This window comes from Mus caroli, chromosome 6, assembly GCF_900094665.2.
Source record: "Mus caroli chromosome 6, CAROLI_EIJ_v1.1, whole genome shotgun sequence".
NCBI lineage: Eukaryota > Metazoa > Chordata > Mammalia > Rodentia > Muridae > Mus > Mus caroli.
In genome coordinates this window covers 120708364-120722593 of record NC_034575.1, presented here as the reverse complement: position 1 = coordinate 120722593, position 14230 = coordinate 120708364, and the positions used below count along the sequence as shown (strand labels likewise).

General features: G+C 44.9%; 1 protein-coding gene across 10 annotated transcripts in view; it reads right to left on the bottom strand.

The window, feature by feature from the left end:
• The window catches only part of Znf384 (zinc finger protein 384), a 30173-nt gene that overhangs the window by 3080 nt on the left and 12863 nt on the right, over nt 1-14230 (bottom strand). For 5 of the 10 annotated variants that reach the window (XM_029478586.1, XM_029478585.1, XM_021165232.2 and 2 more), the window contains exons 3-10: nt 10789-10859; nt 10270-10507; nt 9987-10034; nt 9456-9792; nt 8595-8687; nt 3577-3801; nt 2747-2929; nt 1271-1349 (exon numbers count right to left, since the gene is read on the bottom strand). In XM_029478586.1, coding sequence (XP_029334446.1) covers nt 1271-1349; nt 2747-2929; nt 3577-3801; nt 8595-8687; nt 9456-9792; nt 9987-10034; nt 10270-10507; nt 10789-10854 — 1269 coding nt within the window. In that variant the 5' untranslated portion in view covers nt 10855-10859. The remainder of the gene's footprint in view (nt 1-1270; nt 1350-2746; nt 2930-3576; nt 3802-8594; nt 8688-9455; nt 9793-9986; nt 10035-10269; nt 10508-10788; nt 10860-14230) is intronic. The other 5 variants (XM_029478589.1, XM_021165234.2, XM_029478590.1 and 2 more) reach the window with 3 other exon arrangements.

The window sequence follows — 14230 nt, the reverse complement described above, 5'->3', positions numbered from 1 at the left end:
TTTTTTTTTTTTTTTTAATATTTGTGTAGGCAGATCTCTGAATTTGAGGCCAGTCTGGTCTACATGGCAGGTTGCAGGACAGCAGTGCTATCTATCTCAAAATACAAAACAAAACACCAAAACCCCCAAAACAACAACAAAAAAACAAAGACTCAAAAAAGCGTATTTCTGCAGGTGCCTTGGGGGCCAGAGTGGCACTGGATTCCCTGGAGTAGAGTTAGAGGTAGAGAGCTGTAGCCACCTGGCACGGGTACTGGAACATAAAGCCAGGACCTCTGCAAAACCAGCCAATGCTCCTAAGTGCTACCTCTCCAGATGCTGTTTCTTTGTTTCTTCTTGCTTACTATGGCGTCCAGGGGAGGCTGGTTCCAGGCACACAGCACTGTTCCCATTACCTGAGGGTTTTGGCTTTCTGGTTTGTTTGTTCTCATTTTGTACGTACCAGGGACTGAACCTACGGCCTGGTACATGCTAGACAAGCACTATCAGTGAGCTACAGAACCAGTCTTTTCTTCTCCTTTATTAGTGTGTGTGTGTATACACATGAATGTATTATGTGTGGGTGTGCGTACCTGCCATGGCACATGGATAAAATGGACAACTTTTCCGAGTGGGTTCTCTCCTAGTCAGCATTGGCTGCAGGGGTTGAACTCAAGATAGTCAGGCTTGTATGGCAAGTATGTTTCAGCACTGGGCCATCTTATCCTTTCTGGGTGTATGTCCAGATGCACATAAATTCAGAGGCCAGTGACAACTTTGGTGTCATTTCCCAGGAGCCGCCCACCTTGTTTTCTCAGACACTCTCTCTTAGTGGCCTAGGGCTAGCCAATCTGTTTAGGCTGGCTGGCCAGTGAGTTCCGGGGGTGCCTGTGCCCACCTTCTCAGCACTGCAACCACAAATACATACTGATGTTACTTTTGTTTTTAAAAAGAAGATCTGAGGGATCAATTTCAAGCCTTCATGTTTGTGGCAAGCACTTTATTGTCTGAGCTAACTCTACAACAATTTTATTTTTAAATTCTGAGACACTGTTATCATTATGTTGCTCAGGCTGACATGAACTCATTTTGTAGCATAGGCAGGCCTTAAACTTTGGATCCTTTGCCTCAGCCTTCCAAGCAGCTGGGACTAACGCCTAACAGGCCCAGCTTCACCTCAGTAATTTTAAGAGAATTTATTTCTCTGGAAAAACTCTGAGAATCCCAGTAAGAGCTAAATAGCACTCCCAAGTGTCAGACTCAAGGTCTCATGTGGAACCCAGACACTTACCTGCAGATTGGAGAGTTGTGTGAAAGCCTTCTCACAGCCCGGGTGTGCACATTTGTATGGTCTATCACCAGTGTGGATTCTACAGAGGACGAGAAGAGGCAGAGTACGGACATGAGCAAGGTCACTTAAGAGACTAGCTCCATACAAGAACTCAGGTTCTTCAGGCTGCCTTCCAAGAAAGCTGCTCAGATGCATGTGCCCAGGGGGCTAGTTCTAGGCAGCTCCTCTTTGCCCCGGAGTGGTTTGTGTGCCTGATCTCTGCTCACTGCCTACAGCACTCAGCTCAAGAGATTCTCATTCTGCTGGGAGAAGAGGGACTGAGGGCTCAGCAGCCAGGTCACAGGCAGGGCATGATCTGACATACAAACTTGCTCCTATAGCAACCATTCAACATTTACAAACAACAGGAAAACACAATGACAAGGAAAAAGAAAACTAAACACTTCGTCCTCGCTTCCACCCTGCAGGCAGAAACTGTCCCTCAACCTTGAGCCATCCATCATATCCAGAGGTAGTTCTGTGATCAAAGAATACNATACAGTGATTGTTGAAAGAAACAGTGACTTAGTGGAAACTCATGGAAATTCCTAGGGATATCCCAATCTAAGCCCTGAGTGACAGGAAATCCTGAGATTGGAACCAACTGAACCTCTTCCCCAACACCATAGGGCACTCTGTCTACTAAGATGAGCCCAAGACATGAGGGTGCACCGACACCTGCTCCTTTTCACAGTCATTTCTGTGATNAATGACTCAAATACATGAAGACAGCAAACTCCAAGTCTGACCNCGTTCAGGTGAGACCATCACATCCACAAGAAACAAGGTGAGACAGCCGATTGCTAGGAGTCTGGACTTCATCTTGAGACATCACCAAAGGAACCATCAGCTCTTCCAGTTGTCAGACTCCCTTCTCCCTAGTAACTCCACATTGACAGAGTAAATGCAAGCATCCTACTTATGAAGTAGGAGCTTTTTCATTTGTCCCCAGTTCTCTGTGTGAATGTTCAGGTTAGGTTTCCTTTTGTGCTCTTCTCTTGGCATCCCGTGGAATCTTGCTTGCTGTAGTTGAGTGTATCCAAGCTGGTGCCAGCTTACATCTGATTATATCTTCCATTTATAACTGGTGCCCTGNGGCACCAGAGAAGAAATCTGGTAAGAAGTGTGCTTGGTATCTTCAGNNAGGAAAACGAAGGAAACAGTCATCTTTGTTCCAAGTTTGTCTCTGTCTTTAATCAATCAGGAAAGTATCACACAATCACTGTGTCTTTTCAATACACTGTGTGCTCCAGAAAGACTCTCTTGGCATCCACTTCTTTTCTCTCTGTTGCCAGTTATAGCCTCCTCCAGCCAGGTCTCACCTCCAGCCAGGTCTCTCCCCCGCCCCCCCGCATGCGGGTGGTTGTGTGTCTCCGGGGCGGGGGTGGGGAGGGCATGCCAGCGGGGCGGGATCAACAGCCCGCCCCTCTCCCTTACCGTGTGTGCTGCTGGAGGTGGGAGAGCTGGCGGAAGGCCTTCTGGCAGTAGGAACAGTTGTAGGGCTTGGCCCCTGAGTGGATACGGAGGTGCTGAGCCAGGTAGGAGGTGTTGGCGAAGGTCTTGGAGCAGTGCGGGCACTTGTGGGGCTTGATGGTCTCCGTGTGCATCTTGGAGTGAATCCTGCCGGAGAGGAGAGGAGGGAAGGGGGGAGGAGGAAGCAGTTCGACACCATGGGCTCAGCTCTCTGCTGGGTGAAATGATGTTGCTTGACGGATGAGAGCACCCCCTCCCTCCTCCCAATAAAGCTCCGGCTGCAGAGGCTAATGAAGAGGACACCCATGTCTAGGTTGCTGCTGACTGCAAGTCGGTGCTAGAATGGCAGTGAGATGATGAAGACTGTAACCCATGGCTCTTGGTAACCTTACAACACTGTCTTGTCAACCCTCGGCCTTTTCCTAAGGTTACACACTCACCACAGTTACCCTGTTTCCAAATAGCAATTTGAACATAGGCCAATACCGCCTGTTCCCCATGGACCTGAAGTTGAATGCACACCATGGCTCTGAACTGAAGCATATAGTAAAAGCAGGGTCTGCTCTGTAGAAGATTTCCAAACAGACACAGAAAGAAACCACAAAAATCGTTCCAGAACTGGGGATTGGAAATCACAATTTTCAAGGCCCCCCACCATACACACTGCTAGGATACAGAGTTTAATTTTCAGACAATAACAAAAGTAAGATTTCAAAAGGCAAAGGAGAGAACGGTTGGCACAGGCCGCACGGCCTTGGAGGTTTTGTACCTAGATAGGGGTAAGGCAGCCTTACCGGGTGTGCTGCTGCAGATGTGAGAGCTGGCGGAAGGATTTCTCACAGAAGTTACAACTATAGGGCTTGGCCCCTGAGTGGATCCGGATGTGCTGGGCCAGGTAGGAGCTGTTGGCGAAGGTCTTGGAGCAGTGCGGGCACTTGTGGGGCTTGGTCTCGGTGTGTGACTTGGAGTGGATCTGCATCTCCGACTTGGAGTAGAAGGTCAGGGAGCACATCCGGCACCTGGCCAAGCAAGCGCAACGTTAGAGCCTGCCCAGCAGGAGGCGCTGCTGAGCTTCTCAGCCCTGCCAACATTAGAGCCTGCCCAGCAGGAGGCGCTGCTGAGCCTCTCAGCCCTGCCCAGAGAAGCCCACCTAGCTGAGCTCATCTCCAGCTCCAACTACATGGGGAAGCTCTAGAAACTTTCTATTTAAAGAAAGGTTCTCATGTAGCTCAAGCTGGCCTTGAACTCATGATACTCTTGTTTCTTACCTCCCAAATGCTGCGATTCTAATAGCTATGTGCCACCAAGCCCAGCTTCTTATTTCTCTTTATTGCCTAAGCTGACAGACACAGTGCCCAGGACTCAGAGATACCCAATAAATGTTTGGTAAATGACTAGATACCCTAAGTATACAAAATGAAGCAGAAAAAGATCATGAGCAGAGTGACTGCAGATCAACCTTCCCAATGCTCTGACCCTTTATACGCTCCCTCATGTTGTGGTGACCCCCCAACCACAAAATTATTTCTTTGCTCCTTCATAACCTTAACTTTGCTACGGTAATGAATCATAATGTAACTATCTGTGTTTTCCGATGGTCTCAGTGACCCCTGTGAAAGGGTAGTTTGACCTCCAAGGGGGAAGTGACTCACAGTTTGAGAACCTCTGATAAAGATTTTATTAGGCCAGTTAAGTTTCCAAACTTTTACAATTAATTCCTATTCCTTCTCCAAGTCTATTTCCCCCTTAGTCTTCAAGTCGCCCGTGCACTCACTACTGAAGGAAAGCTGACTAGATGAGAGCGTCCATCTCAGATAACTGTCTTCAGGGATTTCCCCTGCTTTGAGATGGAGATGGGAAGTACCAGAATTACTTGTGGTGGGGGTGGGGGTGGGGAAGCTTTCCCAGCCCTTCTCAGCCTCTATGTACCTGATGTTCCATTCATCATTTGCCCTTGCCTCAAGCCAATCAAGTNAGAACCACTTTTGAAACAGGCCAAGGTAACTGTTAGGAGTGGATTATAATCCTTAAGTCTTAACAAGAAAAAAGAACTGAAAAGCAATGTTGTGCTATGCTAAACCTTTCCTTTTGTTAACACANGAGGCCAATGCTGGATCTGCTGGATGACCCCACAGCAGCTGAGTACACTTCTGCGGGTCACCTGAACCAGTGGATCCTTCCTGCCCTCATACTATCCAACACCATGAAATAAGGAGGCCTCTCTCCAAATTAAGCCATCTTTGTAAATTGGGCATCAAAGGGTATGGGATGATTCCTGTGTTCTTTTCATTTCATAATTTTTGAAAAGAGCTCTAGATCAAGACTAGAAAGAACAAGTTCCCTCTGAGAAAATAGTATCATTTGCTGTGGCCTCTACATTGATGCGTTCACTAAAATCCTAGTAACGTGATAAACAGTCTTCATTCTTACTCACTCTGTAACTCTGAAGCAAACTCTTGTCTCCGGTTAGTTTATCAGTGATTGAGACATCCAAACACCACAGCAGAGATCAGTCAATGGGGGTCTAGATANCTGAGCTCTAGTCCAATGGAATTCAGTTATAGGCTACCCACTATAGCCTAGACCTCAATCGTCTCATCTTTAAAATGACATTAACTTTTGCTTCTAGGAGAGCCAGCAAGCACCCATGACCATCAAAAGGTAAACTAAATATTTTTTATTAATAAAACAGCATTATTGCTAGCAGCCTCAGTATCGATGATAGGTGAGCCAATAATGATACAAGTATTTTACAAAGACTGAGGTCAGAAACTGGACACAATGCTACTTGTATGACACCGAATTGATGNTGTGAAGTTCCTTTGATAACTAATTTCTCAGTCCAGGTAGAACATGTTCATTGTTTATAAAGAGATGTTTTTACATTGCTGGGGCTCAAACCTAGGCCTTGCCACATACCAGGAAAGTGCTCTACTACTGAACTGTATCCTCAGCTCCGACATACATTTTAATTTAAATCCTACCACCCTGAGAACGAAAGTTAATTATAAGAAGAAAGTAATCCTAGACTGAGGACTATGATGGGCTTGTATTCCAGCTTGCACTACAGTGAGAGACCTGGTGTTAAGAAACCAGAAAGAAATCTTCAACAGAGCTTTAATTAGAGAAGAATATGAAAAACTTAACTGAAAACAGACTGGCAAGCTAGGTACAGTGGCACATGCCTATAGTCCCAGTACCCAAGAAGTAGGGGACAGGGCAAGCAGGAGTTCAAGCCAGCCTGGGATGCCTGAGAGCCTGTCTCAAAACAGAAAACAAAAATCTGGCAACAGTCTCAAAGGGTACAATGACATGACGATGGTCAGATGGTTGTCATGACAACCACAACTGCTGCTGCTATTGCCAGGGATAGGGTAGGTGGGTGCTTTTAATTAAGCACCTTTTGTTTCTACTCAACATAATCTCGAAGGTATTCTAATTCTATAAAAACGAACCCAAAAGCTCCGAAAATAAGCAATTTGCCAGGGGGGCAAGCTGTTTGCTATAATGCTGCCACAATGCTAACCTAGCACCATAGTCTTGGCACTGAAGTATTCAAGCAGAGGCTGAACATCCATCTGCCAGGTAAAGGCACTGACCTTTGATGACCATTAATGCACAGGCTGTGCCTCTTTAATCTAAAACCGGAAATGTTCCAATATCCAAAACTAAGCACTGAGACCACCTCCTAAGTGGAGAACTCTACATGGGGCAGACAGAAATCAAACACGGTTCACTAGAAATACTGCAGAAAACTATCTCTAGGCTATTTAAACAAGGTATATTTGAAATAAATGAATTATCTTCCCTTACTTAAAGCCTGAACACAGTTTTACTAAAATCTAAAAGAAAAAACAGGGGAGGCAGGCTGTAAATCTTGGCAGATGAAAAAGAAGAAAGTTGTGCCTTTTTGAGTTAGGCATGAAGCAAGCAGGCAGCCCCAAGACATCCCAGCAGTTCCATGGGTTGGAGAAACTTTAGAGAAAGAGGGAGGAGATCCAAAGTGTTAGGGAGAGTGCTCCTAGGCTTGAGCCACTGCTTGGAGAGGGAGAAGGGGATGGGGTGTTGGGGAGGAGNAGAGGGACTAGCTATGCCTTTCTGAGCCAGGACTGAGACCGGTTGGCAAACCCAACAGCCTCACAGAAGCTCCACAGCAGCCGACTCTATTTTGGCTTTGAGAAGCAGAGAGACCAGGCTGGCACTGAACTCCTGATCCTCCTGTGTCAGCTTCTGGAGACTGCTAGTGTGTGCAAGGTACNACATCCAGCTTAACAAATAAACTTCATGTTCAGATTTGGCCCCATTCCCACGGGCATTTCATTGCACATGTGCAAACATTCCAAAATTTGAAAATAGCCACTTAAAAAAAAAAAAAAAAAAAANAAAAANAAAAAAAGAAAATAGCCAGTCTTAACCACTTTTGAACAGGGAATATTCAACCTGTATTTTAAAACACTGGAGTTCTAGGAAACCAAATGAGTCCTTTACTGTAAGGTCCTAGCTATTAAGACTGTCACTCAGGACAGCTCTGGCGGGGGTGGGGGGGTGGGGGGGGGAAGGAAAGCTAGCACCCTGCACCATTCAGTTCTTTACGTCAATGGACACCATGCATATCAGATACATTAAGAATGATATGCAATTTAGCGGCCTTGGATTCAATGATCACTTTGAATTATTATCCCAGGTTTTTCTAAAATGCTGAAAACAATTTCAAATGTTCTGATTTTCCCTCAAAATACTTTCACACACTGGACTGTCTGACTGACCTCCCCGTTTACTTCACAGATGGGAACAAAGACTTGGAGTTAAGTTGATTTGCCCACAGTAGCAGTACCNGATTCTCCATTACCCAGCCGTGCTACTGACAACTGCGATGGGCAGATTGACGTACATATGCACCAAACCCGGGATTCTTTCTGTTTTAGTTCAAATGCACGACAGAGAAGACAGCCAGCCAGGATTCTTTGTGAGTTACAAGATCCCTTTGGACTTTAGACTTTTAAGTTTCTGAAGTAATTTTTTTCAACTATATATAGTCATTTCTGTTCCAGGGTTCCTTCCATTTAATCATCCAAGTATGGGGCTTTTAAGAATTCCAAAACACTGGGAGTAGAAGGTCCCAGAAGGCTTCCTGCCAACTGTGTGTTCACAGTTCTCTATAGACATATCCATGTATATATTCATACACAGCTGGGAAAGCCACAGTAATTTTAGTATGGAGAAAAAAAATAACTTGGCACAATTGAAGACCCTGGTCAACCAGAAGGTCTGCCTCCACGTTCAACATGTTATCAAATGCATCTCATGTCACATGGCCTCACTTTAAGCAAATACATAAAAAATCCAGGTATCTACACAACCAAGTTTAAAGGGATTTTCATTTACTGATATAATAAAAGAATGCCTTTAAATGAATCAAACTTGTCAGGTACCTTTATAATATGGTATGATGTAAACATTTTCCAGGAACACTTATTGTATAAAGTGGGGTACACCTGTAATAATAAAGCTACAATGAACTTCTGGATTACAGCTGGAATTCTGCAGTGCTCAATATATTCTGCATAGCAACACCGCCCTCTTTTTCATGTATAAAGAGGTATTTAAAAGTGTAGTTGTGGACCGTCTCCATAGAAAAACTATACAATTCAAGTAAATAATGCTAAATAATGATTAGCTCTCATCTTTCTCAACTTCCCAACATTTTAAAGATTATCTCATCTATACTCCCAACAAATGGGAGGCATACAAAGAATTCTCCCCATTTTGCAGATGAGGAAACTGAGGCGCAGAGAGGGGAAAAAGGACTTGCCCAGGGTCACACAGCAAGTTCGTGGTGGAGCCGGGAACTGAATCCATGAGCCCAAGGCTCTGTCCATTTCCTGTGCCGCAGTTCCCTTCGCTCCTAAAATGGGAACAACATTGCCCATCTCGGTACACTAAGGACAGAACCAGTCTCCCAGCCATGCAAATCTGCCCCTGTCTATATTAAAGCTGTGTAAAAGTTAACCCATTTCTTACATTGGGACCAAGTGCCCAGAACCCACTAGGGACCCTGACAGCTCTCAAGGAGGTTAAGATATTTCAACTTTCAAAAAGTAAGGAATTTCTTTGTACACAGTACCACATGCAATTATGCATGTGCTTTTTTAGAATGGACAACGTAAGAGAAAAGTGGAGGATCAAAATGACTTGCATGAATTAGAAAGTGACCAAACAGTCATTTTATAGGTGTCCTACTCCTCCCATCCCAACCATGCAAGGGCTGATGGGTTCAGTGCTCCACACAGCCCGAGAGCTGGTGGATGGCACACAGATTAGGTAAGGTGCTTACCAGAGGATCTCTTGGAAAAGAGTAAACACAAAGTACAAAAAGCTGCAGACATTGTCTGGAACCCAGTCTGAAGCCTTACTACAAGAGAGAGACTCTCTTGTCATTGAAAAATTAGTCCTGAATTATGACAAGCCTATATTTTAAAGAGGAGTGGAGGAAACTACAGGTGCCAGTGGCTCCACCTTCCTATCACAATACAGGACACCTGGACATGCAAATGGCTCTCAAGCAGAAAGCTGCTTAGAGCACAGAGCCTGCCTCGGGGAAGGACCCAAAACAGATAGGGGAGACTTCAAATAGCAACCCTCAACCCATCCTGCCCCTGGCTTTGGCTCCTACCTGTAGGTCTTGCCATCTTTCTGATGGTCCTCGTCATCCCCAGGGGCAAGGACGTAAGGGTCATTCATCTCAGGAAGCCCTGATTCCAGCATTCGCTTCTTCTTGCGGCCCCGAGGAGGCTTAGGAGGAGCCACAGTGCCACCTCCACCACCACCTCCGCCTCCGTCCTCAGTTAGGGTTGATGCTACCTTCTTGGAGAGGTCAGGGACCACCTGTAGGGCTTGGGAGCCCGGGGGAAGAGCTGAGACAATCATGGGAGCCGAAATAGGGAAAGTCTGAGCTGCGGAGGCTGTGGTCACAAGAGAGCCTGACGGGGATGTGATTACCAAACCAGGACCTGGGGTTGGGAGAAAAGGGAGATGGGGTCACACTGTTCATCTGACAGTCATTTATCTCATTTCCCCAGACCANTGTCTAAGTAACCCCTCNCCACCACCCTCCAGCCCCGTCTATAGGAAATCCCCAACCCTGTACAAAAATAATGGTTTCCTAACCCCTGTCCCCAGTACCCACGGTAACAGTGAGATTTACCCCTTGATTGACTCCCTTCTCTTCTCCACCTCTGAGAACAGGAGACTCCTTGATTCAGAGAAGGAAAGAATGTCACCTCCTCAAAGGCAGGGACCGCATCTTCTACTTCTTTGTATCCCCCACAATGCCTAGCACATTGCTAGGTACACAGTAGGCACTTAATAAAAATCTCATTGAGGGATTAAACACATACCCCACTCCCCATGTCCTCAGAGCCCTCCAGACTGGGGTACTGATCATGGGAGATCAACACCTCAGATTGGAGGGGAGCAGGGGTGCTTACCCGCAGTCATGAGTCCTGTAGAGGGCACAGGAACCACTGTGATATTCTGGGTAACAGATGCCTGACTGTGTGGGGTCAGCTGTTCTGACTTGGACTCTGTGTCCATGCTGATGCCAGAGGACAGGGACACTGAGGCAGGGACAGTTAGCAAAGTGGGATANTGAGGTGGCGCCAGGCCACAGCCCTTCTCTGGCAACAGCTGATCCTTCATCTTGTTGATGAACATAGTGTTTTCAATCTAAAAGAAAAGGAAGAGGAGTGCCCTCTTCAGAAAGAGCAAACCTGATTCTGTCTGTTCCCTAAGGACTTCTCCCTGTCTTCCTTAAGATCAAGGCACAAGGAGTTGATATCTGTGTTTCTGGACAGGAGCCAGACCCACACCCTGCAACCCTCAGTGACAGCGGACTCAGTGAAACACGCGTTTACTCTGCTTCAGCTCCCACATGGCAGAAACAACAGCATGACGAACTTACTACTCAGAGCTGAAATAAATACCGGGGAGAAGCAAGTATCACTCACCTGCCCTGAGACTGTGGGGATAGAAGGCCAGAAGTATGGGTTAGAATTGAAGTGAGACTCTTCCATTCTACCTGAAAAGAGACAGACCACAGATCACACCTATGAGTAACTACTGAATGGTAGTAATGGCTCAAGAGTAGTTGATGAAATTCTGGTGTCCAGCACCTGACCACATAGTTTGAGAATTAACAATCATGACCTCAATGTCTAGACAAGACAAAGTGACACGGTGCTATAATCTTAGCACTCAAGAAGCTNGAGTCTGAGGCCAGTATGAACTACTTATTCAAAGTCTCTAAAAATAATAGAACAGAAACAACCACTGAGCAGTATGGCTCACCCCAAAACATACTTTTAAATGTTTATGACAAAATTTATGTGCATCTCATTGAATTGCAGAATGTTTATCAAGTTTCAAAAAAAAAAAAAAGAAAAAGAAAAAGAAAAGGAGTTTTAGAAAAGAGGTGTGTCCAAGGATCATCCATGCCTGAGAACAGCCATGCTACCCTTCAGCATTTTCCCTTTCCCTTATTCCTTAAATCCATTTTCCTTGGGAAAAAAATTTTTTTTCTAGATTTCCAATCAACACATCTATGAAACTGCAATTCTACACCACTTCAGAAACTTTTCGGCTAGATTTTAAGCCGGCAGGAAGCTGAGCTATGTGGACAGAGCCCTAGCCTCAGGCTGGCACTGTGATCCTCCATCTTCCATCTCTTTTCTACCCAGGCTCACAGGCATGCTACCACACCCAGCCTAGAATCAATATTTGGGTATTAAATGAGGCCTGGGACAATCCCACATAAATCTAAGATTGAAGAACATTCATGATAGCTCACTGAATAATAAACGGTGGGCTGGTCAGTGAGAAACAAGAAATTACCAGTCTTTGAAAAAAACTGTAAAGAGTTCCTGTGTGTGGATGTGTGGATGTAGGCAGAAGAGAGGATCAAATCCCCTGGAGCTGGAGTTATAGGTGGTTGTGAGACACTCAATAACTTGGAACATCTGGAAGAAAAGAAAGCACTCTTCAAACACAGATACCAGTTTTTAAAAAGAATTCTGGCCAGGTATGGTAATGCATGCCTTTAATCCCAGCACTCAGGAATCAGATTACAGGGAGGCTTAGAGTCTGAACAGATGGCTCAGCAGTGAAGGGTTAAGAGCCCTTATTGCTCCACCTCTGGGCAATGCAAAACCCCCTTCTTACATAGAGGACCTGCATGCAAATATGCATACAAATACACAAAAACATGCATACACATATATAAAGGATAAAATGAGCCAGGCATGGTGGCACACGCCTTTAATCCCAGCACTCAGGAGACAGAGGCAGCCAGACCTCTCAGTTCAAGGTCAACCTGGTATACAGAGTGAGTTCCAACACAGCCAGGGATACACAAAAACCCTGCATCAAAAAACTGACCAAAATAATAACAAATAGCAAAAAGAAAGACAAGAAAAGAAAAAAAAGAGGGCTGGTGAGATGGTTCAGTGGGTAAGAGCACCTACTGCTATTCCAAAGGTACTGAGTTCAAATCCCAGCAACCTCATGGTGGTTCACAACCACCCATAATGAGATCTAATACCCTCTTCTGGTGCGTTTGAAGACAGCTAAAGTGAACTTATACTAATAAATAAATCTTTGGCCGGAGCAAGTGGGGTTGGCCAGAGCAAGCAGAGGTCCTAAGTTCAATTCCCAACAATCACATGAAGGCTCACAACCATCGGTACAACTAAAGTGTGTACTCATATACATAAAGTAAATAAATCTTTAAAAAAAAAAAAAAAAGAAAGAAAAGAAAGGAAAGGAAGAAAAAGAAAGAAGAAAAAAGGAAAGATGGGAAAGAAAAGTGAAGAGGGCTGGGTAGATAGATGGTCAGCAAGCATGAGAAGCTGAGTCGGTACCTCTAAACCCACATCGATTCCCGGTGGGTGGCTCACCCATAATCTTGACTCATGACCTGGAGTCGGGGATGGCATGGGTTGCTAGACTATCAAAAGGAGTTAAATCTAGGTTTAGCAAGAGACCCTGCCTCAATTTATATGGAGGAAAGTGATCAAGGAACACACTCCAACTCATCAGGCCTCCATGCATGCAGGCACACACACAGAGTGTAGTAAAAGGGGCTGGAGCAATGGCTCAGTGGTCATGAGTGCCCCCTGCTCAATCATGAGAATTGGAGTTTGGATCCTAGCACCTGTATCAGGAAGCTCACAAAGGACTGTTAACTCCATCTCCAAGAGATCCAATGCCACTTTCTTGCCTTGATGGGCACCTAAACACACACAATTTTAAGTAGAAAAAGCATTAAAACCTGTCACAAATCAGTTTAGAATCTAGGTCTTGCCCATCACTAATTTTCAAAATCTGGTCACCTCTCCTGGAAAGGCTTTACTGGCTGTATGCCTAGAACTAGAGATGCGCTAGCTTCTGCCTCCTGAAGGGTGACTCCTCTTTTAACCTTTTTTGCTTGTTTGTTNTTTTTTGAGACAGAGTTTCTCTGTATAGCCCTGGCTGTCCTGGAACTCACTCTGTAGAACACCGAGATCTGCCTGCCTCTGCCTCCCAAGTGCTAGGATTGAAGGCGTGCACCACTGCCCAGCTCTTTTAAACTNTTAATTAAATAACTTAAGACAGGGTCTGATGTAGTAGTTCAGGCTGGCATGGAACACACAGCAACCCCCCTGTCCTAGCATCACTAGACTTTCCATCTTATTTATGTCCGTGTGCTTACATTATGTGAGTACAGGCATACACAAGTCACAGTATCCACATGGAGGTCAGAGACAACTTGTAACAGGTCTCTCCTACCATATGGGTTCCAAGGGCACCTACATCCACACATCCACACACAGGAACTCTTTACAGTTTTTTTCAAAGACTGGTAATTTCTTGTTTCTCACTGACCAATCATACTCAAGTCATCAGGTTTGGTTAGCAAGGGCTTTTGCCCACTAAGCTATCTTACTAACCCTTGAATTTTCTTAAAGTCTACAAAGGGAATTAAATTTATTTCAGCCAAAGAGAAAAATGTACCAAATCTGTGGCTTTGGCAGTTTTACACAAGGATCAATACTAAATGACTGAGCAATGCCAAGCAACTCCTGGTCCTGTGTTAAATAAAAAAGTCACCCTAGGTATTCCTAGGAGAATGGTTCTAANACTCCTTCCCAAGGAATATCAAAAGTACATGTTCAAGTCTTTATATATTTTTTAAAAATTTTCATTGATGTTGGTATGAATGTACATGTGCATTTATGGCATATGTATGGGAGTCAGAGGATGTCTTAAGGGAGTCAGTTCTTTCTTCTTCGGAGAGACTACCATCTCAAGCACATCCACAGAGAGCACATTATTGTTAATATGTAACTGTTTCTTAGTATATCTACAGCTAGGGGTAGCTGAACATGAGGCTGTGTAATTCTTTTTTTTTTTTTT